General features: G+C 42.6%; 1 protein-coding gene across 4 annotated transcripts in view; it reads left to right on the top strand.

Moving 5' to 3' along the window:
- Positions 1 to 26,560, top strand: part of SH3PXD2A (SH3 and PX domains 2A) — a 125,059-nt gene that overhangs the window by 80,835 nt on the left and 17,664 nt on the right. For 2 of the 4 annotated variants that reach the window (XM_053451166.1, XM_053451164.1), the window contains exons 7-9: positions 7,102 to 7,146; positions 9,590 to 9,721; positions 25,807 to 25,920. In XM_053451166.1, coding sequence (XP_053307141.1) covers positions 7,102 to 7,146; positions 9,590 to 9,721; positions 25,807 to 25,920 — 291 coding nt within the window. The remainder of the gene's footprint in view (positions 1 to 7,101; positions 7,147 to 9,589; positions 9,722 to 25,806; positions 25,921 to 26,560) is intronic. The other 2 variants (XM_053451165.1, XM_053451167.1) reach the window with 1 other exon arrangement.

Here is a 26,560-nt window from a genome sequence, read left to right as displayed (position 1 = left end):
GGTTTGTGACAGCTATTATACTTCCAGTCCCATGATACAGTTTCTCTTTGCCCTCTAAACATCAAACATGGGCACACATTGCGGAAAATGATGTCATCGCTTGCTCACCGGTTCCCCAGTTCAAATGCAGCTGAATTTCAACTTCTGCGAGATCAGTCGTCCGTTCCATTGGCACCATATCATATTTACGCCAAATTGCCAGTTTGGTTGTCTAACCATGTTGCTGGTTTAGTTCTGTGCATAACTATGAAATCAGTTAGATGTGACGCTATAAGCCATCTGGGGGAGCTCTATACATCCCACGTGGGTACCCATATGGTGGGCTAATATTAAAGCTAATTTAAGTGTTTTCATAGAATGTTGAGTTGGACGATCCAACCAATGTTCCTTGCTGAGATGACAGTAACCATCCAAATACATTCTACTGAAATTATTATTATAGCGCCATCCTATTCCCCAGTGCCGTACAATGCCTAACCAGAAGAAGTGGCTAATACAATTAATTAGGCAAATACAGACTTCGATTTGAGCCGGGATAAGAAACAATTTGTCCTCTCATCTTCTGTGAAAGTCTAGTCTTCATTCTCAACTTTAGATTCCAAAATCCTATTTTAAATTGTTTTGGGTACCGCACAGAAAGTCCCCAACTCCTTCTAGAAAAATGTGTTCCCTAATGTCTTTTTTTGGATACATAGAATTGTATTTTTTAATGACTTGGACTTAATAACTTCATAATGTTTATTTGATGCCACTTTTTCCAATCAGAGAGTGTGTTATTTTTTTTTGTAGTGTTTTTGCCTATCCCTGGTGCCGGCCGGTTGTCAGACTGCTTTCATGGCCAGCGGCCGATTTTAATTTTTTTTTCTATGATAGTGTGCCAAAAATGCTCCTGTTTTTAACAGCGAGGCTCCGCCTGGCCAATTGCCGTAGATTAAGATCTTAACTCCCGAAATTAGCTTTTAATGGAACATCATATTTTTGAAAAGCACTTCTTTGGGTGTTAAATATCAGTTGAAAAGAATGTAGCAGATGTTTGCATTTAATTACATACCTATTCATTCAGAGAAAAAAAAACCATATGCTCGGATACTACATAAATTAATATACTCATATCTTATGTCAGATTTACGGAGCTCCCGTTATCCGCATGTAAAAACGTTCAATCACAGACCGAGACCTGTTCTAAGGAAATTTGCTAGTGCTACCTTTTAGATCAAATTCATATTTTTATTGTGAGATTTCTGTTTGTTTTGAAATAACTTGAGTAAATTTCAAGTTCCAGAAAATGTTATTGTACTATAGTATAGCCTCCAATGTATAGAGAATTTTGATAGGAGGTTAACTTAGGGCAAAATGGCGAGGGTTGGGGTTATTTTTGGAGATTTGTACAAATTGACAAAATTAGCAAAATTTTGTTAAATTTGAAATTTGTAAGGATCTTAATATGGTTCCCATCCCAGATGATTTAAAGGTGAATTACAAACCTTGACTAATTCCCAAAGGAATCTAACATTCTATCACCATCAGACATTTATTTCCCAATGTTCTAGTCTAAAACAAAGGAAATATATAAAAACTCAATGAGTCCGGTGCTGGAGAAGCTAGAGGTTAGCAATAGCCCATGTAAGGGCATGCGAGGGATCCGATTGCATTCACAGATGACTCACGCAAAGCAGCCTTAAAAGACGGCACGGAGCAGCCGGGGACAAGAGAAGAAAGTTTCGAGAAAACAAAACACTTTAGGTTTTTCAAGGCCAGGGGGACAACTACCTTCAGCAGACATATGGTTATAATTTCAAACATTTTAAAGAATTTGAAACCGCTCGCCTACCGGGAGGAGAGCTTTTGTGTACTGTACGTGGGGATTCCCTCTGTGGAATGGAAGGGTTAACGTATGGTTGGGCTATCCTTGGGCGCTTTGTTTGCTGAGGGTCCAAGGGGTTGCAGTCTAGCATCTCAAATGTAATCAGTTAACCCAACCAATTTACTGTATGTACACAGTTTGGTATGTGTGCGTGTGTGTGTGTGTATGTGTGTGTGTATGTGTGTGTGTGAAATGCTTGCTGTTTATAGTAGCCATGCTTCACCAATGATCGCATCTAGTGAGTGTAAAATATACAATATATATTGTATTCCATACAATACCTGCTATTGGTTTTTAGTCTCCGACCAGAGATGAATATAATTACAGTAGTTGGGTTTAACCCTCCTTATTGTCAGGAGATCGAGTGAACATTAAGGGTCTGTATGGCCAGATCTGGTTGTGATTCATCCTATTTTTCCTTAAAGAGACATTCCAGCCATTATATGCACGTTAGGGAATGTGATAGCTGCTAGACTCGTGCATTCGGATTCGTATAAATTTCAATTTTAGCAACATTTGCTAATTTCACCAATATGTTTCAATGTCCAAAAACGAGGAGGGTCCCCAGCAAAACAACTGAAAAGTAAGATAAGGGCTCAGAATGTTCATTTGAATTTTATTGTTTTTTCACTTTCTCTCACACTCTGCTTCTTCTCTTAACTCTTGTTGTTCTTCTGACTTCATTTTTCGTCCACTTCTCTGTAAACCTGGACTCCCCAAAAAAAATGCTGCAAAAGGGCAAAGCTTCTGGGCACAGCCTCTCCTCCAGTTGGAGGAACGATGGCTTCTACCTTTTCCAATGAAAAAGAGATACAGAAACGCTTCTCTTTCTCTGTGAATCTGTCTTCATTATTCTGGCCTTCTGCAAAAGGGCGAAGCCCCTGGGCACATGCTTTTCCCTGTCCCTCGTATCGGGAGAGAGGGTGTCCCCAGATGCCCTTTTGGGAAGTTCACTGATAGGCCAGGTTTACAGAGAAGCAGACGAAGAAAGAAGACACAAGAGAAGCAGATGAAGAAAGGAGACAGAAGAAGTGGAGCCGCAGGAAAGTAAAGCTGTCAGCGGAGAATGCAGGAAGTCATTTTGAGAGAGCATGTGAGTATGTGAATGAGTGTGAGAGATCATGAGTGTAAGAGAGTGTGGGAGAGCGTGAGTGAGAGCATGAGAGAGCATGATAGAGTGAATAAAGGTAACAACAAATGTATTTTCTGAAGGGAAAAAGATCTCTGAATTTCTGAAACAAAAGGAAAAATTTGTCTGAATCATTTTTGGCCCATGTCTAATAGCTGCATGGCCATTTTATATTTTCAAGGTATCCCAATTGCAAATGCATGTGGCATTCGGCAGAATACCCTATATGTATTTGCCCTTTTCTCCGCCTCAGCTATAACACATCTCCACATGGCTTCTCCATTTTGGCTTTATTTTTGTTGAATAAATCCTGACACGGTGTAATATGTCATGTCGTCTGAGGTTGTATTTATCCAATTTATAGACCTTCTAAGGAACAGATGATTGTTGTTATGCCCTGATATGTAAACCCATAGAATTCAAAGAGGGTGTACTTTCTTTTTCACAAGCCATCTACAGCTTTGTCTCACCCACGTGCGCATGCACAGCAAGAACTCGCATTGATTTTAGTGGAAATTCTTCAAGCACCCAATCAGTGGCAAGATTAATCAGACCACAGCCGAAGGAGGGCAGCTGCAGTTTCTACCTCTGTCAAGTGGTTTATTTAAAGTACTTTAATATGCAGTATAATATAGTACTTATTTAATGAGGCTGCCGAGGACATTAAACTGGCCCTTTAACATCACATTGATGTCATTGCTTTCTCTCATACATTTTCACCTAAATGAAACCGTGGAGCAGATGATGTCATATCCATTAGATCGGGTGGTATGCATAATTGGTACATTCATTTGTAACTCGACACTTCAGATAACTCAAAGCAGCTATGGAGTGCACTGAATTCCCAGACACCATTTATACCTTGTATGAAAGGATGACAGAGACACACACTAACGCCAGTGTCAGCTCAGAAATCACTCTTGCGCAAGTTTGCCTGTTTGTGCAAAAACATGCTCTTTCTCAATTATTTATAATGCAGTGACCATTTTTTTGTTTTAAAAAATGAATTTTATCCTTTTGTTATAACCTTATCGCACTTCCTCAAACTTTTTTCTTCTTCTAGTTAGTCTGGGGGAAGGGTTACTGGGGAGGGAATGAGATATTTGGAATGTTTCTAAGTTATACACTTATGGTCTTCTACATGATGAACAATTTAAGATCTGACCATCAGATACACTTTATTGCATATGATAGCTGACGGGTCCTTTTAAATTTACATTGTGTCCCCTTTTTTGCAACTTTTTGGGGTGGGGGAGTCGGCAAACCCCTCCCATATTTATTTGCCCCTTTTTGCTAGCCCCTCGCCTATTTTCCATGTAAGAGATACATTTGTCAGAACGTATCTTCACGTGGCAGTCTGTTCCAGCGCCGGAGAACTTTATTATGAATTCTCCTTTTGGAGGGGGCCATCAGACACATTAAACTGTCCCTTTAATGAAAATAAAGATGGATTTATGTGATTAACCCCTTCAGTGCCGGAAGAAAGTGCTCTGTGTGACCACCAAAGGGTTCGTCTACCTGAGTATCAGACATGTCTGAGCGTTCTAAATACCTGGGGGGATGGGCAATACACAGTTCGCCCCCTTATGGCATGATGACGGATGAAAGTGATTATTAAAACAAAATGGTACCGCTTATCACTGTTGTATGAAATCCAAAATAACAGGACAGGGGGAATGTATTGGGCTGAGGGTGTTGCGTTTAGGATGAGTTGGTTTGCAGGGCTGCCTTTAGGACAGTCTGGGAATACCATTATCTCTGCACGCTGGCAGAAGCTTCCCGTGTTTCGATGAACATCCTGGAAGCTCACGTTAATGATGTGTTGAGCGTGGAAACAGTTACAGCCGTAATCTCAAATAAACTTCACAAACTTAACTACAGCAGGGATTCCTCGAAGTGCTGGCTCTCTTGAGTTGAATAGAATTTACAGTTTTTTTGTTGTTTTTTTTTGGCACTTCAGGAAGCCATCTGGAATTTGGAAGAAAGAGGGCAATGTACCCAAAAGGCAGATATGAGAATGGCAAAGCTTGTTTAATCTCAATTTCAGTGCATTAGGGGGTCTAACACATCAGTTCAATAAGAACTAGGGAATTTGTTTATCAACATACTTGGAGACTTCCCAATTATGCTGATCCAGCGGTCTCCCTCTCCTTCTGGAGCTGGGATGGGGTCACAGCTGGGCCAGAGGAGTTATGGCGGATCACATGCAGGCACGGCTAGCTTCGAGATTTTGGGCAAACCCACCACTCACACCCCAAAAGGGATACGTAGACCCTTCCTTCCCTCCCTGGAAAAAACAAATCTTCTTGGTCCAACTCCGAAGAAAGTAACCACTGGAGCCTTCAAAGGGACATTGGAGCCAAAACTTCAACCCCCATCCCCATCCAAAAAGTCTTCAGGGACTGTAGCATTTCCAGCGCATGAAATCCCTAAATGAAACGTGTCCGGGAGAAAAATGTCCAATATCATTCTACTCCTCTGAGATACTTGTTTATATAAGTATTTAAAAATACGGTTGGGGTTTATTCATTTCAATCCAATTAAAAATACTTTTAATTTTGTATATTCCAAGGTAACGAGCGCGTTGTTTTTTTTTACTAAACTGGGTTCTTCACTTCTAACTCTTAGCAGATGATGGTATGGAATATGCATTATATAAATGAAATGCCTGGGTTTTTTTTGTATTTTTTTTTTTTTTCTGAGGGCATGCGTGCTTCTCTGAAGTCAATACGTCACATGTGTCAATGATAAATGTATTTTTTTTTTCTTTCCTTGTAACACTGGGAACAATTTGTGTGTAAAGTTTTGAAAAGGAAAGTCAAATATAAAACAGATGTGATCGAGCTGCGTGAACACTTGCCGGCTTGTTTTTCTTTATTTTGTTATTTTTTTTTTTTTACCTTGGTTTGTGCCTTCTGCATAAAAACAAGTCGGGCACAAAATAATTTCAAACATCTGGCTTTTGGGGCATTGAAATGAAATATTCAAAGCGGGCCTTTCCCCTAAAAGTAAAAACTCCCAGAACAGTTCAATCATTTACGAGATATAATCGTCTGACTCTTGTCTTTAGAATATATTTCTCGCTATTCACCTGACCTCTTCCTGATTCAGTGATTATTGTGTATATTGTAAATGTTTTCTAAAATGGGATAATTGGTGCAGCGATTCAGGGAGGAATGGGGACAGTGGGGACATGGACCCCATTGTCACGGCTCTATCAAGAATTTGTATCCTATTGATACCTACTTATGTACATACCTGGGAACTTCTTCACCCCGGCTACCTGGAGCCTTCCCTTGCGGGACGCGGCCAGGACTGCCCAATGACGTCGGGGCGTTCCTGCTGATGACCCGGAGAACCGGAGAAGCAGTGCTTCACCCGGAGATCTCGGGGTCAAACCCGGAGAGTTCCCAGGTATGCTTATGTAACATTTCGTGAAGAAGAATAATTTACTTTATACACTATTCTGTTCTGCTGTCTCTATAAACACTATTGTAACTTATTTTGGTTGTAGAACCCTGTAGATACCCTCATACCCAGCAAACATTCTGAGCTCTTAGGAAAGAGGGGACATCAGGGTCGAAAGGGAGATATCGATCCTATCCTCATTAGATAGGGACACTATTGGTGGAAGCAATGTTTGGACCATGCTTAGTTCTATCGGTAGAATCTGGTCCACGCAGAGATATCATCATGAGGACAGGGGTTCATAAAAGGCATCTGGACCTTGTAAGCATGCGAGATAACACGGGCCTGGAACTTTCAATGGTGCAAGGAATCCGTTCACATTGTTCACCTGGTTCCAGTGATGTCATACTGACCAAGAAGCGATAAAATCCATGGAACTCTGATGTTTAGGATGTATCAGATACTGCGTGTATTCCCCCACTATAGGATCGAGAAATCAAAACGTCATTAATTATTAATAATCATTATCTTTAACATTCACCAGCCGTACGGCCCTCGGAAACCTGAGCATTAATTATATATTTATATCTTTGCTCTTGGAGTAGTCTATAGCGTAGTTACTTTAATATGTACTGTCTAATGTACATGCTTTTCTTTCATTTATTTTAATGCTGCCTGTTTTTTGGGGGAAATCCTGAAGTTTGGATGTCCAGTTTATGTGAGATTCCAAAGGCTGAACTGAAAGGTACATTATCGTGTGTGCTTCTAATCGAATCGGAGTAGTGCTTCATTAACAGTAATATTTGACGGATTTGATTGATTTCAGTGTTTGCTGTGTCATTCATGTTTGTGCCGTGTGTTCTAGTTTTTAAGCTTAATTTCTGACTAACATGAAATGAGGAGGCTAATTTTTTCACTCACGAACTAATGTATATGTTACTGATTTTGGGATTTCTGGCACAGAGAATCAGTGCATGTTTTAATTTTTTTTATTTAATAATATCAATCAGGTTTTGACAATATAGAGAACAATTTCTGGGGTTTGGTGCATCCCTGGCATTCACAGTCTTTCCCCTTCCAATTCTGTTGTAAACAATTGAATTAAGGATAAACGTGCATATTTATGTGCTATCAGTCAAAACTCGACGTGACATAGTGGTAACAGAATTGCAACCAAATGTATGGATAAAATGTTTACTTTTTTCTCTCTCTCTCTCAAACCGTCCCCTATTTATTACACCACCATGAGGTGATGAGCTTCTGCAGTGGAAAATAGTTAGTGGTACCCGGCAGATTTATACATTGTCTCTTCTTGAGTTATACATGCTATTATTTAGTTCCGCTTGCAATGTTTCTGTGCTGTGCATCTAGAATGCCTTTAATGTACCCTGCAACATTTTATTTTCTCCTATGCACTTGCTCGTAATGTAAGGTGGATTCTCCTATGGGGCAAGTGGGTGGCTGTATGTATATGCATGATAGATAGATAGATAGATAGATAGATAGATAGATAGATAGATAGATAGATAGATAGATAGATAGATAGATAGATAGATAGATAGATAGTGTGAATGTCCTGTGTGTGTGCTACTCTAGAATACCACCTCTTTGTTTGCTAACGCCAGATCAGATAATTACAGTTTTAATAACGTTTCTTTACCCTGCATGGGTTTCTTGGGGTGGTTGTTAGCCACAAACATTGATCATTTCATAGAAAGAGGAGGACATAAACCAGATGGATCATCTTGCCAAAACACCCCTTGGCCTTTGTCTTCTATAGTATTTCTGAATCTATGTCCTACTAGGTGTGTAGCGGAGCAGGAGAACCTTCGGCCCCCCACTCTGTTGTTCTTCTATAGTAGTACATAATGTAGTAATGTAGTCTAAAGCTCCCTCCCTAGCATTACCTTAACCTTTCCTAAACTTTCAAGGAAAACACCCTGTTTTCTCATTGCATAAATTCCCACAAAAAGCCAATTAGCTTAAGTACAAAAAAAGCAATTGCCCCTGTTTAAGAAAGCTAATGGGCCATCGACAACCACGAGTGGTGGTGCGGCTCTCCTAATAGGTACTCAGACGTCAACAGGATCTTTTTGGTCAATATCCAAGTCAACAGGACTTTTCCCTTTTTCTTTGCGTCAAAGCAGAGATTCTATCATCCCATTCAAAAGTTATAAAACGTGCTACAGTAGCTCATTTCGTGTCCTACAAACAGGTTTATTAGAACCTTCAGGATAACCTTCTCATTACATCTGATTACAGGAGCATTTCCATTAATTTGACCAAAATTCTACAGTTAAAGGGCTTCATTTTGTATTTTGTCGATTCATCCAAAACATGCAAAAATAAAAAAAACTAGATAAAATTTTTTAGTCTTAGTTTCTATAGGCTGATGTTATTGCCCATATTTCTATGTTTTGATATCCGAACTGTTGTAAGGGGTTAATAGAGCAGCTGACGTTTACAAGAAAGAGCTGCTCCAGAATATGTCTTTAAAAAAAAAAAAAAAATCCTCTTACAAAGAATCTGGCACTCGGATTTTACATCTTCTGCCTTGAAGTAAACAGTATCCAACACTCCTTTTTTTTTCTCTCCTCCACTCCTCTTCCCCTCCTCCTTTACCCTCCCTCCTTCCTCGCTCAGCGTCGGTCATGTGTTTCCAGTTAAGAACGGCAGTCCAGAGGAATATGATTGGCGTTTCTAGTCCCCGCTAGACTTCCAGCTGGATCCATGAGCGAGGAGAACTAGCTCTGCAGAGCGGGGCTGTTTACTTACTCTGCGAGTTTACACGAGGATTTAGTGACAAGTTGACACCTTTGTTTCGGCTAAAAAAAAGCTTTTTTTATTCTTTTTTCCTCCCCATTTCAGCTGTACTGATTCCAAAGCCATGGGACAACCGGCCAAAGGAACGAGGCCGTTTGGTTAAATTCTTTTTCCTCCATTTTTCCTTTTTTTCCCTTTTATTCCCCCTTCTTCCTTCAAATGTTCTACGTTGCTCCCTTTTCGAGGGCCAGAAAGGAGCTTAGCTATATGGCCAGCCATTGGCAACTATGCTACGAGCCAAGATTGTCTTCTGATTGGCTAGATTTCGTCGACAAGTTGGCCTATCATGAATCGGATGGACACATGTCGTTCACGGGGGGCGATGGCTGGAAGCTGGCTGACAGCTTGCTTTTTCCCCGCTCCAGGTGCTGATGGTAACTCCGAACCCATGATACTCGAGCAGTACGTCGTAGTGTCCAACTACGAGAAGCAGGAAAATTCTGAGATAAGTTTAAAGACCGGAGAACTGGTGGACGTCATCGAGAAGAACGAAAGCGGTAAGCGCTCTTCTTTTGTCTTTCTATGAATTTGGTCCTTGGTACGGTGTTGTGTTCTATGCTCCCCTCCCAAGTCTGCACATTAGCTACATCTGGTCCTAAACTTGGCTGCGGAGGTTAAAGCCCCCCCCCCCCCAGTTATTTAAGGCTCCGAGCCAAAAAATATTGCCTTACATCATAAGAATGTTTCCTATGTATTATGTATAGATTATTAAAATGACATCATTGTTTAACGGAAGAAGTAACACTTGTTGTCAAAACGAATAACAAAACTCAAACGTTGCGATACAAATTAGCGACTGCAGACAGAGAATGACTCGTAAGAAGCTTTTACTGTACGAGCAAAGCGTTTCGTCGACGTGCATTGAATGGGATCGGTTTGCTTAACGAAAGGAACTCTCTTTTTTTTTGGCCGGCGGTGCGTTTATCTGAGATACAGGACCATAGGACTCCAAATCATATTCAGACTCCGTCATACGATAGGAACAAAGCCTGTTCTGGGCTTCGGCTGCGCCTGGAACGCTTTGTAAATGTTCTACGGAGTTTGCGAGGCGTTGTGTATTCCTCTATGAACTTCTTAAGCAAACAAGAAGAAGCCCGGCTCCTCCTTGTAGATATAGAAAGTCCGTGTGTTTAAAGTAGTAACGCGTGACTTACTGCCCCACGGCCGTACTGTACGCCATCTGAGCACGCACCGTACACCCCTGCCCTGCTTTGTTTGGGAAAAGCCGCGCCGTCTGCTAGCGTTACAGATTTTTTTATAGACTTCGTTCCAGCGAATGTGGCAGGCTGTCCTGGATACACTGTTACGGGGAGATTTTCATTTTTGCGGTTAGGGGGTAGAAGTAGTGGGTGGGGGGGGGGAACCTGAATTTAAATTGTCAGCAAACGTCGGAACGGTCTGGCTTTTAAAACGCTAGCATGGGAGGAACGCGTTGGGAAATTACTAGTTGCGTTAAGCAAGGCTGTCCAGCAGTGGCTTAAAGTATTTCCCCTGGAAAGAAAAATATGAATATCGAAAAAGAAAATGAGGATAAATGCCCTTATTTATTGTGTATTTTACATACAGCAAGTAGTGCCCTGTGGGGATTACCCTAAACTAACCGAAGGGTTAAATTAACATCATCAAGTTCAGCATAGAATCTAAAAACATCAGGGCCATCTAGTCTGTAAAGAGTTAAACCAAGAGCCATATGCCTATCCCATGCATGTTTACATTCACTCACTGTATAAACCTCTACCACCTCTGCTGGGAGGCTGTTGTAGTTAGGTAATGTAGGTACACAGCATGTTCCTCCCCATAGTATGTGCATGTTACACACACATAGTACCCGGTTTTAGGCAGTGGGTTACCACATTTGCAAACAGTCCCCATAATCAGGACTGCAATCATATGCACTATGCCAACGGCATTACTTTATGGATATACCACTGGGAGCAACTGTCTTCCTGTCCATATAATGTGGATGCTTATTCCTCCCCATTGAGTTGCTTCTGCCCTTTTGTTAAGTTATTGTTCCCATTCCATGGTTGTTGATTGGTCAAAACAGCCTTTATAAGGGTTGGCAGGGGGAAAAGTCCAGTTAAAGCCCCCAACTCCATTTATTCCGGTACTCCGGTGGGTTGCAGACGCATTTGACATATCAGTCTAAACAAGCGGGAGAGCCGGCAAAATCGTGGAATTTGTTCTTGCGCCGCTTATGAAAAGAAAATGCATTTTCATCTATATAATGAAACAAATAACGATTGTGAGGATCGGGCTGAGCCGCGTCTCCGGAAGATTTATTATCTGGGAACGGCGAATAGAAAATTCTGAAACCACTTCTTGGTATTTAACCAGCAGGGTATTGACATTCTAGAAATGACTGCATTTAGAGAAAAAAATGGAAGTTCAGAATGTCAGACTTTAAAAAATAATAATAAAGAACTGACCTGTGGTTATTAGATCCTTTTTAAGGCATAAATCTAAAATGTTGGGGAAATCACAGACATTTTTATTAATAATGAAGCCAAGCATTCAAGAATTAGTGTCGAGAAAACCGTCCCTTTCCAAAAATCCCCATTTTACGGTTCTTTATACATAATAAACCCACTTTATGTATACGTTATGGGGGAAGCCTGTTCTCAGGATCTACATTACATTATTATTCCTCCCCATTGTGTTTCTCCTAACCCTTATGGTGGAACGTTAGAAGCCGGATTCTAGAGAGGGATATTGGATTCATGGCAAATGAAGCAATATGCAAGTTTTTTTCCCCCCCAAATACCACTCAGTGCTGATCATATCGCTCGGAGGTCACGATCCAAACGTCTTCAAAACAAATTCACTGATTGGGAAACAAAAAAATATCGCAAGCCATAGACTGTTGGAATAAGTCAATTGAATCATTCTATTTTTATTTGGAGAACGCTGTTGACATACTCCATCCGTGTCCGTGTTCCAGCGTTTTGCAATAGTCATGTGCCTAACTGCATTTTTTTTGCCTAATCCAAACAAGAGGGGTATAAATTAAGAACACGTTTCCTCTTTTACTGAAAAGAACTAAAAAAAAAAACTAAATAAATAAATTAAATGTTCTCATTAATGGATTTTCAGCCCATAAACTGTCGGAGAAGCACTATCCGGGACTCTGTTTAGTGAATGATTAGTGTACCTTTAACATGTCATTCTAGGGCACACGAGTCAAGGAGATCTGGTGAGTTCAATGGTCCTCCACACACCATGGACCGTATGACCCAAAAGTCCCAAAGCACACGTCTTCCCTAAGAAGCTGCTGGGATTGGTAATTGCCCAACTCACATAATCCACAATCGTTGATCGCATTACAACGGGGGGGGATAAATAAAGTCAGCTTTACTGATTGGGACATTCTCCAGTGGCCATCATCCATGGTCCACAAGCTCCTCCATACTCCATGTGACCTCACCGTTGGAGAACTCAAAGTGTTACATTTGGGAACAACGTTCCAGTAGGACTCCGAGCTGGCGCAATGTTCTTGGTGGATGTTCCAAGATTAAGAATCCTGCTGTAAGTGTTATTTTCAGAGTGACTTTTCAAGGGCCTTATGTAGCGCCTCCCCTAGGGTCCCTTGGTTATTTTCTGCAGAATATTAGAATTGTGTGACGCATTTCTTTCCTTAGCTAGAGACTGGTTCCTTTATCCACATTTGGTTCCATGGATATCACACTCTCTGCTTCACCTACCACTAGAATAACCACCACCCCACCCTACATTCTCCCCGAAGGGACTGGTTTGGCGGCATCCACCGCGTCTCGTTATAGCATCATAACGGTTATTCTAGGACTGCCAGTTTTAAAAGACGCTGGCAGTGGAAACACTTCGGCTAAGTGCCTTACAGAGATGTTAAGACAAAGAAGACAGTCACTGGAAGGTTTAGCAGAACTCGCTAATTCCCCCTCGCCCGTTATTACATCTTGTAAAACATAATTAACGCGGTTATTGAAAATACACTTTGAAAGGAAGCGCGTGAAAACAATTGTAGCTTTATCCGTGGAACATGTTTGGCAGTGTTTGTACCGGCAACGGTTTCCCTGGAATGATAACCCCGCGAAGGAGTTTTAATTTTAATTTACCACCAGACGTCGAAAAATCCCCACCGAGCGGGAATGACTCAGGCTTCCATATTATGCTTTGGTTCCACTTGCAGCTGTGAGACGTTCAGTCCCTCACCTGCAGCTGGACTTTCAGGCCAGATGTCCTTATGTGCAAATTATATCTGGGAATTTCCTTAAAGCGTGGAAAAAAAATAAACATTTGGTCGGTGGGGTGTGTGGGTATCACTCGGCATTAGAATTTTTCCATGATGCCCTAAACAGTGGGGATTCAGGGCAATACTCAACTCAGTCTCTGCCATAATGGCTATTCGCAGGCCGTATATAGATCTTTTGGGAAAGTATTCATAAGAATGTTTTTCTATGAAACCATTGCATTGATTGCACATGTACAGCAAGGGTCAAGCCACCCATTTTCTGTAGGACCTCTAATTAGTTTGTGATAGAAGGTGTAGCTTTTGCTGGTAGGACCCTGATTTTCTGTGTTCATTGTTTTAGAAAGCTATGTCTACAGGGCTGGTGGCATTATCTGAGGGCCAAGTCCGGCCAAGTGGCCCAGTAATGAAGCAGAGAACTCTCGACTTGTATTATGTAGTATGGCCTGAAACATACTTACAGAAAGGGAATACATATCCAGTGGAAGGAGCACAGAATGTATACAGTCCGGTACCCCGGTGGCTATTGCTGTGTTCCTTGCCAGTCCCCTTTTGAACGTCTATGGGCGCTTAATTAAGGGGAATGAAAGGCCTTAGACTGGAATAGATATGATTAAACAGAGGAAGGAAGAGTTCTTCTCAAAGAAGGTGTATGATAGCTGAGGGTCTAGACAAGGAACACATGGTGGGTTTTGCAATGCTCTGGGATGTAAAATTTTCTGTATTACCGGTAAGTCCTTGTTAACCTACAGGAGTCAACTAAACTCTGTAGGAATGAGTAACTATGCTTCTGCTTCTGAGTTCATCGGTGGTCCATGTCAATTGACCCTTGCCGATCTTTACCAGTTGGCATCAAGCGGTGATAAGTTCACTTATACTATTTCAATCATACTCTGTTATCGAAAAATAATCACTGTGATTAGAGTGTGTTAGAGTACCAGTTCAGGATAGTGGGGATTTAAATCGGGCAATACCTGATGGACCACGACTACCTCCGGAAATGGTAGGTTCTAATAGGACTGCAAGCCAAAGCTGCTGGATAAGACTGATGGAGGGCATAGTCCAAGAACAGCTTGTTGTGACGTGGCACAAATTGATCTACTAGCCAGTTGTTGGTAAATGAAAAAGAAAAATCTCTGTAAAATTGCAGGGTGGACTAAAGTTGAAACTATGCTGTGTGTTGTGTCAAACGAGGACAGTATTCATAGCACGCCGAGACAAGAGCTTTCCCCAAGCTGCTCAGAAAATAAGCAGTTCCAGTGATTTTTGGCTTATCTTCAGAATCGTTACAGCAAATAAAATGCCGGATTTTTTTCATTTTGTGTCATTTTAAAGTCGCAGTGGGGCCCTGATCAGCTGTCTGCTGGATGCGTGCTTCCCGCACAATACCTTAATATAAGCCAGCGAACGGCCACAGACAGCATTGCATCGCTGGCCTGAGTGGCCATCATGGTGGATGGGAAGGCTGTTTGGCCACCGGCTCATGGGGCATTTGCCTGGTGTGCCCGAAGGCCCATTTGAGTCTAGATTTGGATCTACACGGCTTGAAGGTCTTCTCCTGCTTCCTCAAAACAATCCTAGGATAAGTTTTATTGTAAAATGCTTGAATGTAACATCGAAGGTAAAAAATTAGGTTAATTATATTTAGATGTTTAGTTCTTATTTTGCTTATACAGGACAGTCTAGTCCCCAACATATACTTTTCTTCATCGTATTGGACTTCATTTTGCACAAACGATGCTTTTTACGACAATCTGTAGTTACGCAATATAGAAAATTAGACATTAATTAGAAATTAGATTGTTTCATTTAACTCTTCCCACTGGATGAAGAAACATGGCGCTGGAATGGCCCATTAATGGCTGGCTTTCTTGACATTGTACACATGGTCTGTGTAATTCATCACCAGGAAGTCACCTGCTTATTTTTGTAATGTCTCGTGGCCGATCGAGTTCTCAGCACAGGAGTGTCCAATTACGGCCATAAAAAATGTGAATTCATTTTCTTAACTTATTTTCAGCCAAAACGTCTGTATATGGACGATCAGGTTTTTGACCGGTCTGCATGGACCTTTCTCGATGACAAGCGTTTTCCTAGACACTTACTGACCGTCGTTACCTCATACAGAACCCAGTCAATTTTCCTTCTTGCGTTTCATCCTTGGGGACAATTTTCCTGTTGCAGACGTTCATTTGGTAACCGTATCTCTCTTAGATGTACATACTTCATTTAAAAATGTCAGCAGGCTAGAAGAGCGATCTTAAGACATACTGAACACTTGTAAAAGACCAGGATTGGAACATATTGACTGAAGTTGGCCATATGGTCTATAAATAATCATCGTAGATCTGACCGGCGTGATTTCAGAAGTAAACACAGACCTTCTCTCCCACCATTGAGATATCGGCCTCATTAAGATTCAGAAGACGCCTATTCACTTGAGAGGTGGTTTGGTAGAAGACCATCACCATATTGACATTCATTTTATCAAGGGATAGCCACTAGGAGAACCCTTCTTGACCATTTGCCCATGAGTTTTGTGGGGATCCCCTGTAGTCCATGCATGGGAAATGCACTTTATTGCCCTTTCTGCTTTAGCAGGATCATACAAGGCGTCTTGCTTTCTAACTCCAAAAAAACCAAACATGTCCTGTACATTGTCACGGACTGGGTCCAAGCCGATGGCTGGAAGGACCCAGCGCGCCCGATGGTTGTTTGCAGGTGTCACGATGCAGTAGTGGAGTCTGGGGCAGGGCCTGGTGCAGGGTGACCACACTCGCCCAGGCGTTGAGCACCTAGGTAGTGCAGCCAAACACCAGCGCCCTGATATGGCAGCAGATGGAGTCCAGAACAAAACGAATCCTGCAGGCACCCTGGAGCAGGCATGACGCATCACATGAGTCACGTGCAGGATACTGCAGGCTGGGAGAATGGAAGCTAAGCAAAGGGTTAATGTAGCAGACACAAAACAAGCAAGAGAAAGGAAGACCAGGCAAGAAACATGATACAAGATATACACGAGAAGTGGCTAGAAGCATGACATGAATTGAAAGATATAAACAGGCACAAGACAAGGAATAAACATAACCAGACAAGACATACATGTTACAGGGCACAACAAAGGACAGGGAAGAAGTCAAGGAACACAGGGGAAGGAGTGAGGAGCCGGAACCCTCGGACGCTTCTCCTATAAGCAAGGATAGGACATATTAACAGGGACATGGGGAGAGGAGAGAGGAACCGGAATCCTCAGATGATTCAAGGAAGAAGGGCAAAGGTACATAAAAGACACACAAACATGAATACAGAAACTAGCCTAGGACTACAAGATAACTATTGGAGATTTCGTCACATGATATGGCCATAGTATGCTTAGCCCACCACTACGCCAAAGTACTCCAATGACGGTGGGTCCTAACGCTAATCCCTGCAGACAAGATACAAAACAAACCACACATGTAAACCAAACACACAGCACTGAGACATACCTTAGACTGCAGACTGCAGACTGAGACAAACAGAACACACAGGTGGGGCACACCTAATAAAGGAAGCAGAGCTGAAGCAAAGAGCCGGAGCAGAAGAAAGGAATGGAAAATAGAACAAAGCAAAAGGAAATCCAGGAATGGATCAAAGCAAAGCAGGGAAACTACAGCAGGACAGAAATGCAGCTCCGCAGCCTGGGCAGACCGTGACATACATCAGTTTGCTAGACATATACCCTGACTCCCTATCATAATTCTGTGATCAATAATAGAAGGTCTCGGTCCCATTTTCCCAGCCTGGCTATCTGACATAGGAAAGCATCAGCAGGGAAAGTCACCCAAAATATCACTCAACTGACAACAATGGCGGCCTCCAGGTCTGCAGATAAAGGGAGTTGATTGGAACAAAATGAGCTAAAATCAGTTTTTTGTCAACACCGACCGAAATGACTGGGTTTATGCTGAAGGAGAAAAATGTTTTCCATCCCGGGACTTCCCCTTTAAGGTCTTGATTTTGGTGTCAGCGCTGAACTGAAATCCAAACAGCCCCGATGCTGCAATACTCATTAAGATGATGACCTCATGTAGGCTGAGTTCCTGACGGAGCCATATTCCGCTAAATGCCAAGAAGTTCTAGAAAGATTGACGTTCCACAAACCGGCTGCTTACTAGCCAGAATTCTGCTGCCAGAGCCGGGAACAGCGTTTGCCAGATTTAATAAACATTAACTGTTTCTTTTAGAATTCCAAACAATGTTATTACATTTTACTTTTTTTTTTTTTACAAGCAACTGTGTCCATTTAAAGTAATATTCTGTCTAGAAAAAAAAAATGTAAACCAACCTCACAAGTTCTCTTAGTCCTCTAGGAAAACCCAAGAAAGGCAAGCAAAACAATATATATCTGATTTTGGCTGGGTGTCCGATGATGTCAGATGTGTCATAGTGAGCGAGCCCTTGCGGATACATTGTAACCGGTCTGACCATACAAATGAGAGTGCTGTTTGATTTTTGTAGTTGGGGCAGCTATTTGGCCCAGGGTAGAGCAGGCAGGTGGGGCATGGGGGGGTACATTTCATTTAAACAGTTTAGGCTACTAGATGAAGCTTTCTTGTGCGTCTTTTACTCGTGATTCCACTAATTACCACCAGGGTGTAGTCTAGAGCGGCAAAGAGTTTAGAAAGCATTTACACCCCAATTAAGTCCTTTCTGTGCTCCTTATACTGTCATTGAGCTTTGGACAGGACTGCACAGTGCACACTGCCTTTAATACTAGATAGCTGGTACAGATTGTACCCCCGGCGGACTATTGCCTGGCCATTTCAACACATGGCTTCATGCTCTGAAAACCAGTATATGGCAATGGGCCTCCATTTGTAGAATCGAGGGGATTTATTGCACAGATCTTAGTCCTGTTTATGAGCCCCGCTTACTCCATAGCCCCGTGCTTGTAGAAAGAAAGTGATTCTTGTTTTAAATGGTTCGTGATACCGTTATATGTTTGATTTACCGTCACTAGATGCAGTCTGGGCTGCTATTTGTTTTCCTGGAAACTGCAGAAGTAGCTTTTAAAATTCTATTAAAAGAATGATCTTATCGAAAACGTTCTTTTTGGCCAATTATTCCATTTACTTAAATGTATCTGTCCAAACAGACTCTGTGAAACTCTCTGCAGGGAGCTTAAGCCCCATACCTAGCATACCCTTTTTCCGGACAGAATGGGGGGGGGGCATGAATGCACCATCTAAATGCCATCGCACATGGATATAATTTTTTCCTGATTAGATGCAGTCACTCATACTCTGGTCAGCCTCGCAGAATAAAATTACGATGACGTCACATATACTCATCACAGCGGAATGCGTTGGCAAAGCATACATTTTTAATTCCTCTGCTCTCAAAGGGTTAATGAATAAAGTGGGACCCTTATTTCTACAGAATGCACGGCTTGCGATGGCGGAGAATGCCCGTAGTTGATACCATATGTAAAATAAGAACGGCAGACTAAAGCTTTTCTGCTAATAGTAATACTTCCATGATCGGAGGATTGTAAAAGCTGGCTTTCGCTGAGCTGTTACTAGACACTGGCAGGGATGAAACTTTCCTCTCCAAGTTTCGAGTAAGAGGTCCATGCTAACTGAAGTCATATGTTATGAAATCGTAAATCTCACTCTAACGTTCAAAAGGAATATATTTTATGGTCTTCGGCTGGCTGGGGAGCAGGGTATTGTGAGGGCTTCTAGGGTGGATAGTTTTGGGGTTTAGTAAAATTGGTGACGTTTCATGATAAATATTGATAAAAACCATTAATTGGTAAATATTGTCAGATGGTTTATGAGCTACCCTGAGAGTTTTTTTCTTGTTAAAAGATTGGGGTCTGCATTCTAGAAGTCACTGTTTCCATCTCGTATCCAGAAGATCTTCTAGAACGCCTTGTGTGGTCATCAACGCTTGGATTGTCCATCCAGGACCTGCGGTGCTTCAGTCCAACCCTAAAATAATACAGGCTTGTTTTGATTTAAAACAATCTGAAACTTTTCTGAAGTATGTGTTGGGGTGGGGTGTTGTATGTTGACATATCGGGCTTAACGTTCTTTATGCCTCCTTGAACGCTGGCAGGTAGAGAAGTTTATTCACAGAACAGAGAGTTGTTTTGAGATAAAGAAAAAAAAAATTCTCTACAAGAAGGGTCAAGTTAACCCTACATTACGCAATGAGATGGTTTTTCAACACACTGACTGAAGTACAACTGGATCTCCGTTAAGCGTTCCTCCTGTATCCTGCCAAAAAACGATACTTCTACTTCTACTTTTCTTTCATATAGATGTCTGCAAACATACTCCTTTTTCCTGGCTGCTAAATATATGTCTGGGCTCTAAATATAGCTGTCTGGCTCCTAAATCCTCCACAAATTTGGGAACCCCTGCCGTAGAGCTTTTGTTTTTTTTTCTTCTTCTCCTGCCCAGGGGGACGGAATACTTTAGGGACGTAGTCAGGTCACAGACATAGGGCGAGTGGATTGGCATGGAGTGCATGGTTTATGATATAAGGGGCTCCGTTCCTGGAGGTGTGAGGGCAGATGCGGAGGGCACTTTTCCACTGCAAGCCCATTTCAGATTTTAGCATTTAATCTACGAGTAAATAGTGTTTTGGGCCAAACTCTGGCCGGCCACGAGTCCGGCTGAAACGGTTTTAATAATACAACAGCTGGAGGGGTGCAGCTATCACGCTTAATTGTTCAGCTGGACCCTTGTCTGCATTTTATCAAACCTGTCGGCTGACATTTTCCTTCAGGCAGCTCTTCTCAGAGGATATTTGCCCCATCGTGCCTAAACTTTAGGTGACTCTGGTCCTTCTCTGTTTAAACTCGGTGCCTTCAGCCATTAACCGTTGAAGTGCAACGGGAGAGGCTACCCCATTGCGTTACAGTGCCTTATCCAGCTCTTTGGTACTCAAAAGGGTTAAAACTCGGTTCCCTTCATTAGTCAAATAGATGTAATTTATAGCTGTTTAATCTGTCCCTCTGGTTATATGAAGAGGTCAGCAGACTTCATATTAAATCAAAGTAAAAATATGATCAAAAGTAAAATGTGATACATGTTCCATAGTGAGATATTTTTGTAAAAAGTTCATTTTCATAAACAAACAAAAAAATGAAGAATGTCACGGGTTTTATACATTTAAACGGCAACATTAATTGAGTGAAAGATACTTGGTAGAATGGAAAGATCTTGAGACCAATATTTTAGACTTTCCCCTTCTTTCTAGCACCTATGTCATTTTCCGTGGCCAAGCCTGCTAGTGTTGAACAGAAAGTGACAATTTTACTACTTGCTGGAGCGTTCATGAATACTTTTTGGCCACACCAGCCTTCAGAATGTCAGTGGCTGCGAACGCGGCACAGAAACCGGTTGTGGTGGGAACTATTGTGAATTATCCGTATGCTGACATCACAAAGCATGATTACCACTTCCTGAAGTGTCACCCGTATCACTGTGTAAACGTTATGATAAACCTTACCTGACGTCACCTAAGTTTTCTTTCAGACAACAGTTGGATAAAAGTTTTTACCCATCTTTTAAGCCTACAAGTGCCAGCCCATATTCATCACTAATATCTGGTTCAAGTCACCAACGTTCATGATGACATAAATGACACTCGTTTATCTCGTTACCGTTATCAGGGTGTGTAGCTGAAGACAGTCCAAGAGCTTTGTGGCCCTGTGTTCTCTAACACATTGTGTCTAGAGAAGGATAAACCAAAATCCAGAGGTGATGCAGTACATCTCTGCTCCAGGCGATAACTAAAGGCCCCAGAGTCCCCGTAGGGAAGTGTCTCTAAAATAAAAAAGGGTGGAGGAAAAACATCTTGCAGTCCAGCTTATCGGTCTCCACGAATGTTGATAGAATAGTCTTGAGCTTGTCCTAATCCTCCGTCTCCCCTTGATAATTAAATGAACGTAACTAGGAGGTTGAGTACTTTGGCAGGGATTTAGTTGTGATAAGAACATTGGAAGTAGTAGGTAGAACTTTGTATGTGTGGAGGATCTACACCCAAGTTCTAATCCACTCCTCATTCGGCTGTGAAACCCAAGGGTTTGATCTCAAAGCCTTCGTTTAGCGTAGGATGTTACATGGATACTCTGTTTCCCAAGCAGATACATCTTCATAGAACAAGATGTGAATAATATGCATCAGCTTTCAGAATCTCAGAGGTCCCAAGGAGACCTCTGCATCTCGTCCCATGAAAGTGGTGGCCAACTAAAAGGTTTCACTAACAATATCTTCTCATAGAGAAGAACAGTACAAAATCTGGATAAAGAGGTGGTTTGCTTAAAGTACATGATGTTTACGTTCATTTAAGGCTTCCATGTCCTTCAATGTCATTGGCTGCATACAACACAATCAAAAGGATTAACAGTGGACAGCATGTGTGGGTAACATATGATTGTGACATATGCACAATGCCTCCGGCCACGGTTATTACTCGCATACTGTGGGTCCTTAGAATGTCCTTAAGACGTCAGAAGTTGAAGTTTCCAATTTGGTTGTGATGGTCTGGCTCACCTAAACGTAGGCTAAGAGGAAATAATACCAGGGAAGCCAAGAAATGATGTTGTAACATCTGCCTGCCTCTTGCTTTCAAGATGCAGTAGTTACACGGTTTGGTTTCTTATTATTGTCCCGTGACTCTTGTGCAGACATCGTAACAAAGTAATACTTAGCGTTAGCAGCAGTACAATAAGCATTCATTAGATAATTCCATCCGCAGATCAAAGGAAGCAGATGTTCTACAGAGGAGTACTTGATTTATTACGGCAGCTAATGGTTTGTGTCGTTCGGAAAAACAATTAAACCCAAATATCCGCCACTCAAAATGTATAAAACTAATATAGCAATAAATAGGCCTGGAGATGGCCAATAGGAGTTTAGGCCACTATTTAGGAGTTTATATCATAGATAAATACCGTATTGGCTCGGATATAGGCCGCCCCCGTATATAGGCCGCACCCTAAAAGTTTGGTGCTTTTTTAAAGAAAAAGTTTTTTTTCTTTAAAAAAGCACCAAAAAAACATGCTGCCACTCTGCCCCCCCCCCCGAGATATGCTACCACTGTCCTCCCTCCCCGCGATACGCTGCCGCTGTCCTCCCTCCCCGCGATACGCTGCCGCTGTCCTCCCTCCCCGCGATCCGCTGCCCTCCCTCCCCGCGATCCGCTGCCCTCCCTCCCCGCGATCCGCTGCCCTCCCTCCCCGAGATCCGCTGCCCTCCCTCCCCGCGATCCGCTGCCCTCCCTCCCCGCGATCCGCTGCCCTCCCTCCCCGCGATCCGCTGCCCTCCCTCCCCGAGATCCGCTGCCCTCCCTCCCCGAGATCCGCTGCCCTCCCTCCCTCCCCGAGATCCGCTGCCCTCCCTCCCCGAGATCCGCTGCCGCTGTCCTCCCTCCCCGAGATCCGCTGCCGCTGTCCTCCCTCCCCGAGATCCGCTGCCGCTGTCCTCCTCTGCCCCCCCTCCTCGACTTACCGGAGCAGACTCCCGGGTGTCTTCAGGGCCGGCGAGGGACATCTACGCAATACGCGTATGCAACTTCCGGTACCGTTACCGGAAGTTGCATTTGCGTATTGCGTAAATGTCTCCCGCCGGCCCCGCAAGACACCCGGGAGTCTGCTCCGGTAAGTCGGGGGTGGGCAGAGGTAAAACGCTTAGATAACCTCCCGTGCCGGCACCCCCCCCCCCCGTGGGAAGTGCTGGCAGGGGAGGCTGTCTGAGCGTATCGGGGAGAAGGATGCAGGTCCCCTGCACCGCTGCGGGGGATCTGTATCTTAACCCCGCTGCCTGCCCGGCGCCCGGGACTGCATGTCCCGGGCGTCGGGCGCTAGACCCCGAATATAGGCCGCACCCCCACTTTAAAAACTTAAAGTGGGGGAAAAAAGTGCGGCCTATATTCGAGCCAATACGGTAATTAATGAGATTGACAGAGAATGGTATATCGATCCGTTTTAGGAAGCATAACTTGATTTATTATTTTATCATTTTATTAATTGTAGCAGGTTATTTTTATTTTTTGAGGTCAGTGAACGTTTTTTTCCACGCTTTCTGTCCAAAGAATTCCATTCACAGGCGTAATGTAACCAACAGACTATTGAGGGTTGTTTATGTATTATTTTTTTGTGTGCAGAAAAATATATAAACCATTCTTAAATTATCAGGCTATAATATATATATACTGTATATATACAGTGCTTGGACCATGGAGGACCAATGGTTACCCCAAAATTTGGGCTCATTCGCTATTTTTGTCGGGAACACATAAGTTGTCATGTGACACCAAAAGCAGATACTAACAGGACACCACAGAAGCTGAAAAAACCTTAAACGCTTCTATGTAGGAAATAGCCGGCTAAATGAAGAAGAAATTAAATTAGCCTTTAGAGCAATAAATGTCCTAAATGGAACAAAACCTTTAAAACAGATTTCGGTAAATCATCCTATGATGAAATTAAGCATCATATATCCATTAAATCCATCTAATGGCATCTTACCTTCCTGTTCTCAGCATCGGGATGATTATTCCTCCCCGTTTAGGTGCCCCGGCCCTGTTGTTAAGTTGATGGTTGGCATAGATGTGCGCACGAGGATACAATGTCTTTAATTCCTCACCCATTGTTTTATACATGGAACTGATATCGAGTGCTTTCTCTATGCGGACTCACTGGATGTATTCCTGTCCAAAATAAAATGTTTTAGCCCTTGCGTCAAGCCCTCTGCCGGTTCCCGGAGTGCTGAAGGAGCGCTCGGTTCTGTACAGTACTGGATGTTCAGCATCCTTCCAAACTGAGCCAAGCCAGATCAATATGATTTCATCACTTGGCCAATTTTTTTCCTAGCCATCCAGCAAAAAATATTACATTTTAAACGACTTAAGTCATCGGAATTCTGACAGTGAGAAAAAACACGGGAAACGGCCTTGCTCTGGAACAGCCTCCCAGCAGAAGTGGTAGAGGGTAATAAGGAATTTTAACATGCATGGGATAGACATAAACCCACCCTGAATCTAAAACAAGACCAATGACTGATTAAGGTTTGATTATGACCGTGGTGGAGTTACTTCTAGTTTGTTGAGGGTTTTTTAACCATCTATGTAAAATCATTTTTACCAAGTTAGAATCAGCATAATTACTAATGTTTTTTTTTTTTTTTTTGCTAAAAGGGGTATAATCAGGAAACCATGAGTTCATTCACAGTTATACTTCTATAATATAATACAGAGCATGCAAGGCAAATATTTAGAGGCATTTGTTAATGGATGTTACATTTTTTCATAAGAAATTGTGTGTTTTTACGTCTTTTCGAGTACCAAATGCACAAGGAGACAGCTCCTTATTAAAAACACATGTTGCTCTATACCGGCTTCCAAGTAAATAAGCAGATGGGAATTCTTCGCTGTTAGGTTCGCAGAAAACTCCATGGCTTCTCCATTTTTCCCAGCTGTGGGTGTACGGTTAGTGCCCCTTATACCCGGGTCTTTGGGGTAGGTGTTGATATGGCCGCGCAGGGGTACGTTTGGAAATGGGGCATTTCGTAGGATTAATGCTGGTAAAATATTGGCTACTGTACAACTCATTAACTTTCCAGCAGGTTGGCAAACCTCTGGGCTGTAGATTGCAAGCTCTTCTCCCAATAAAAGAAGCATATCCCTGTATTAAGTGGTTTGGGTTTTTTTGGGGGGGGTAAAGTAGGATACCTCTAGTATTTGCATGTACAGTATTAAGCGATGTAAACATGGCTCTGAGCTTTAGAATCGAATATTCAAATTTCTTCTTTCTTAATTATAAAAATCTACTTTTTTTTTTTAATAAGCCTCGCTGCTCAAGAACTGCATCCAGTTCTCGCTGGTAGTGAAAGGGTGCGAAAGAGCAGCCAATGGAGGAGATCTGTCTTCAATCGGTTAGCTTTGGCTCCCCTACTACAAGCATCTTTACAAACAAACAGAGATAGTGATCCAATGTAACCAATGTAGCCATAAAACCCATTGGTATTTACAATTCTGGTTAACCCTTTGTGTCGTGCACCTGATTGATCACACGGTTTGAATGGCTGACAGAGGCATTTATTTGGCACTGAAACCGTTGTCCCCTCAAGTTATATTTCTTGATATCTTGCTGGTTAACAAAACTGCAGACATAAGCTTGCAAAAATGGTATTAGATCTTGTTTTAAGAATAATTGCAAAGGATTTCCAAAGGAATGATAAAGTCAAACGCACCATTTTTGCCACTGCCCCAGACATCTATGGTGTAAATATTTAATATGCAGTAAATAATATTTTAATGCGGTAAATATTAAAGCTTTGCCTCGTTTTGTTTCGTTCTCAGGTTGGTGGTTTGTCAGCACAGCAGAGGAGCAAGGCTGGGTACCGGCTACCTACCTAGATTCTCATAGTGGAACCAAAGACGATTCAGAAATTAATACTTCCAAAATAGGGGATGGTAAGTTTACTATAAAAGAGTTTTTATTATTACTCTCCGCTGTCTATAAATGCAGCCTATTAGCGTTTTATTATCCATACCTGCAGTTCCATGTACGTCCTCAGGGGGCACCGTTCATAAAATGCAATTTCTTTGGCTGGGTCCCTTTTGTGGTGACATTATTTTAAACAAGACATTAGTTTACACTGAAACTTAAAACGTATCTCCCAACTGTAGCCCTTTTTGAGTTCTTTTCTAAGAAGGTTCCGTCTTCTTTTAGTAGCTTTGAATGTTTGCCCAATCAGAGCCGGCCTTACGGTGTTCTGGTGCCCTGTGCGGACTACCCCTCTGGCGCCCCCCCATCCCCTTCTCTCTGTCCCCCCCACTCTGCCCCTTCTCACTGCCCCCCCACTCTGCCCCTTCTCACTGCCTCCCCCCTGCCCCTTCTCACTGTCCCGCCTCTGCCCCCGTCCTCTGCCCCTTCTCACTGCCCCCTCCTCTGCCCTTCTCCCTATCCTTACTTACCTTGTTGCCGGAGTCCTGCAGTGGGAGCGGGAGGCGTCCGTCTTCCCGATCTGCCGCGGTGCGCGCTTCACAGCTGAGCGCCAGAAAAATTCCGGCGCTCAGCATGAAACGCCGCGCACCGCAACGGAGTCACGGA

This window comes from Spea bombifrons, chromosome 11 (assembly GCF_027358695.1).
Source record: "Spea bombifrons isolate aSpeBom1 chromosome 11, aSpeBom1.2.pri, whole genome shotgun sequence".
Lineage (NCBI taxonomy): Eukaryota > Metazoa > Chordata > Amphibia > Anura > Pelobatidae > Spea > Spea bombifrons.
Note: the sequence above shows the minus strand (reverse complement) of the source record. Positions and strands in the feature narration are given on the sequence as shown.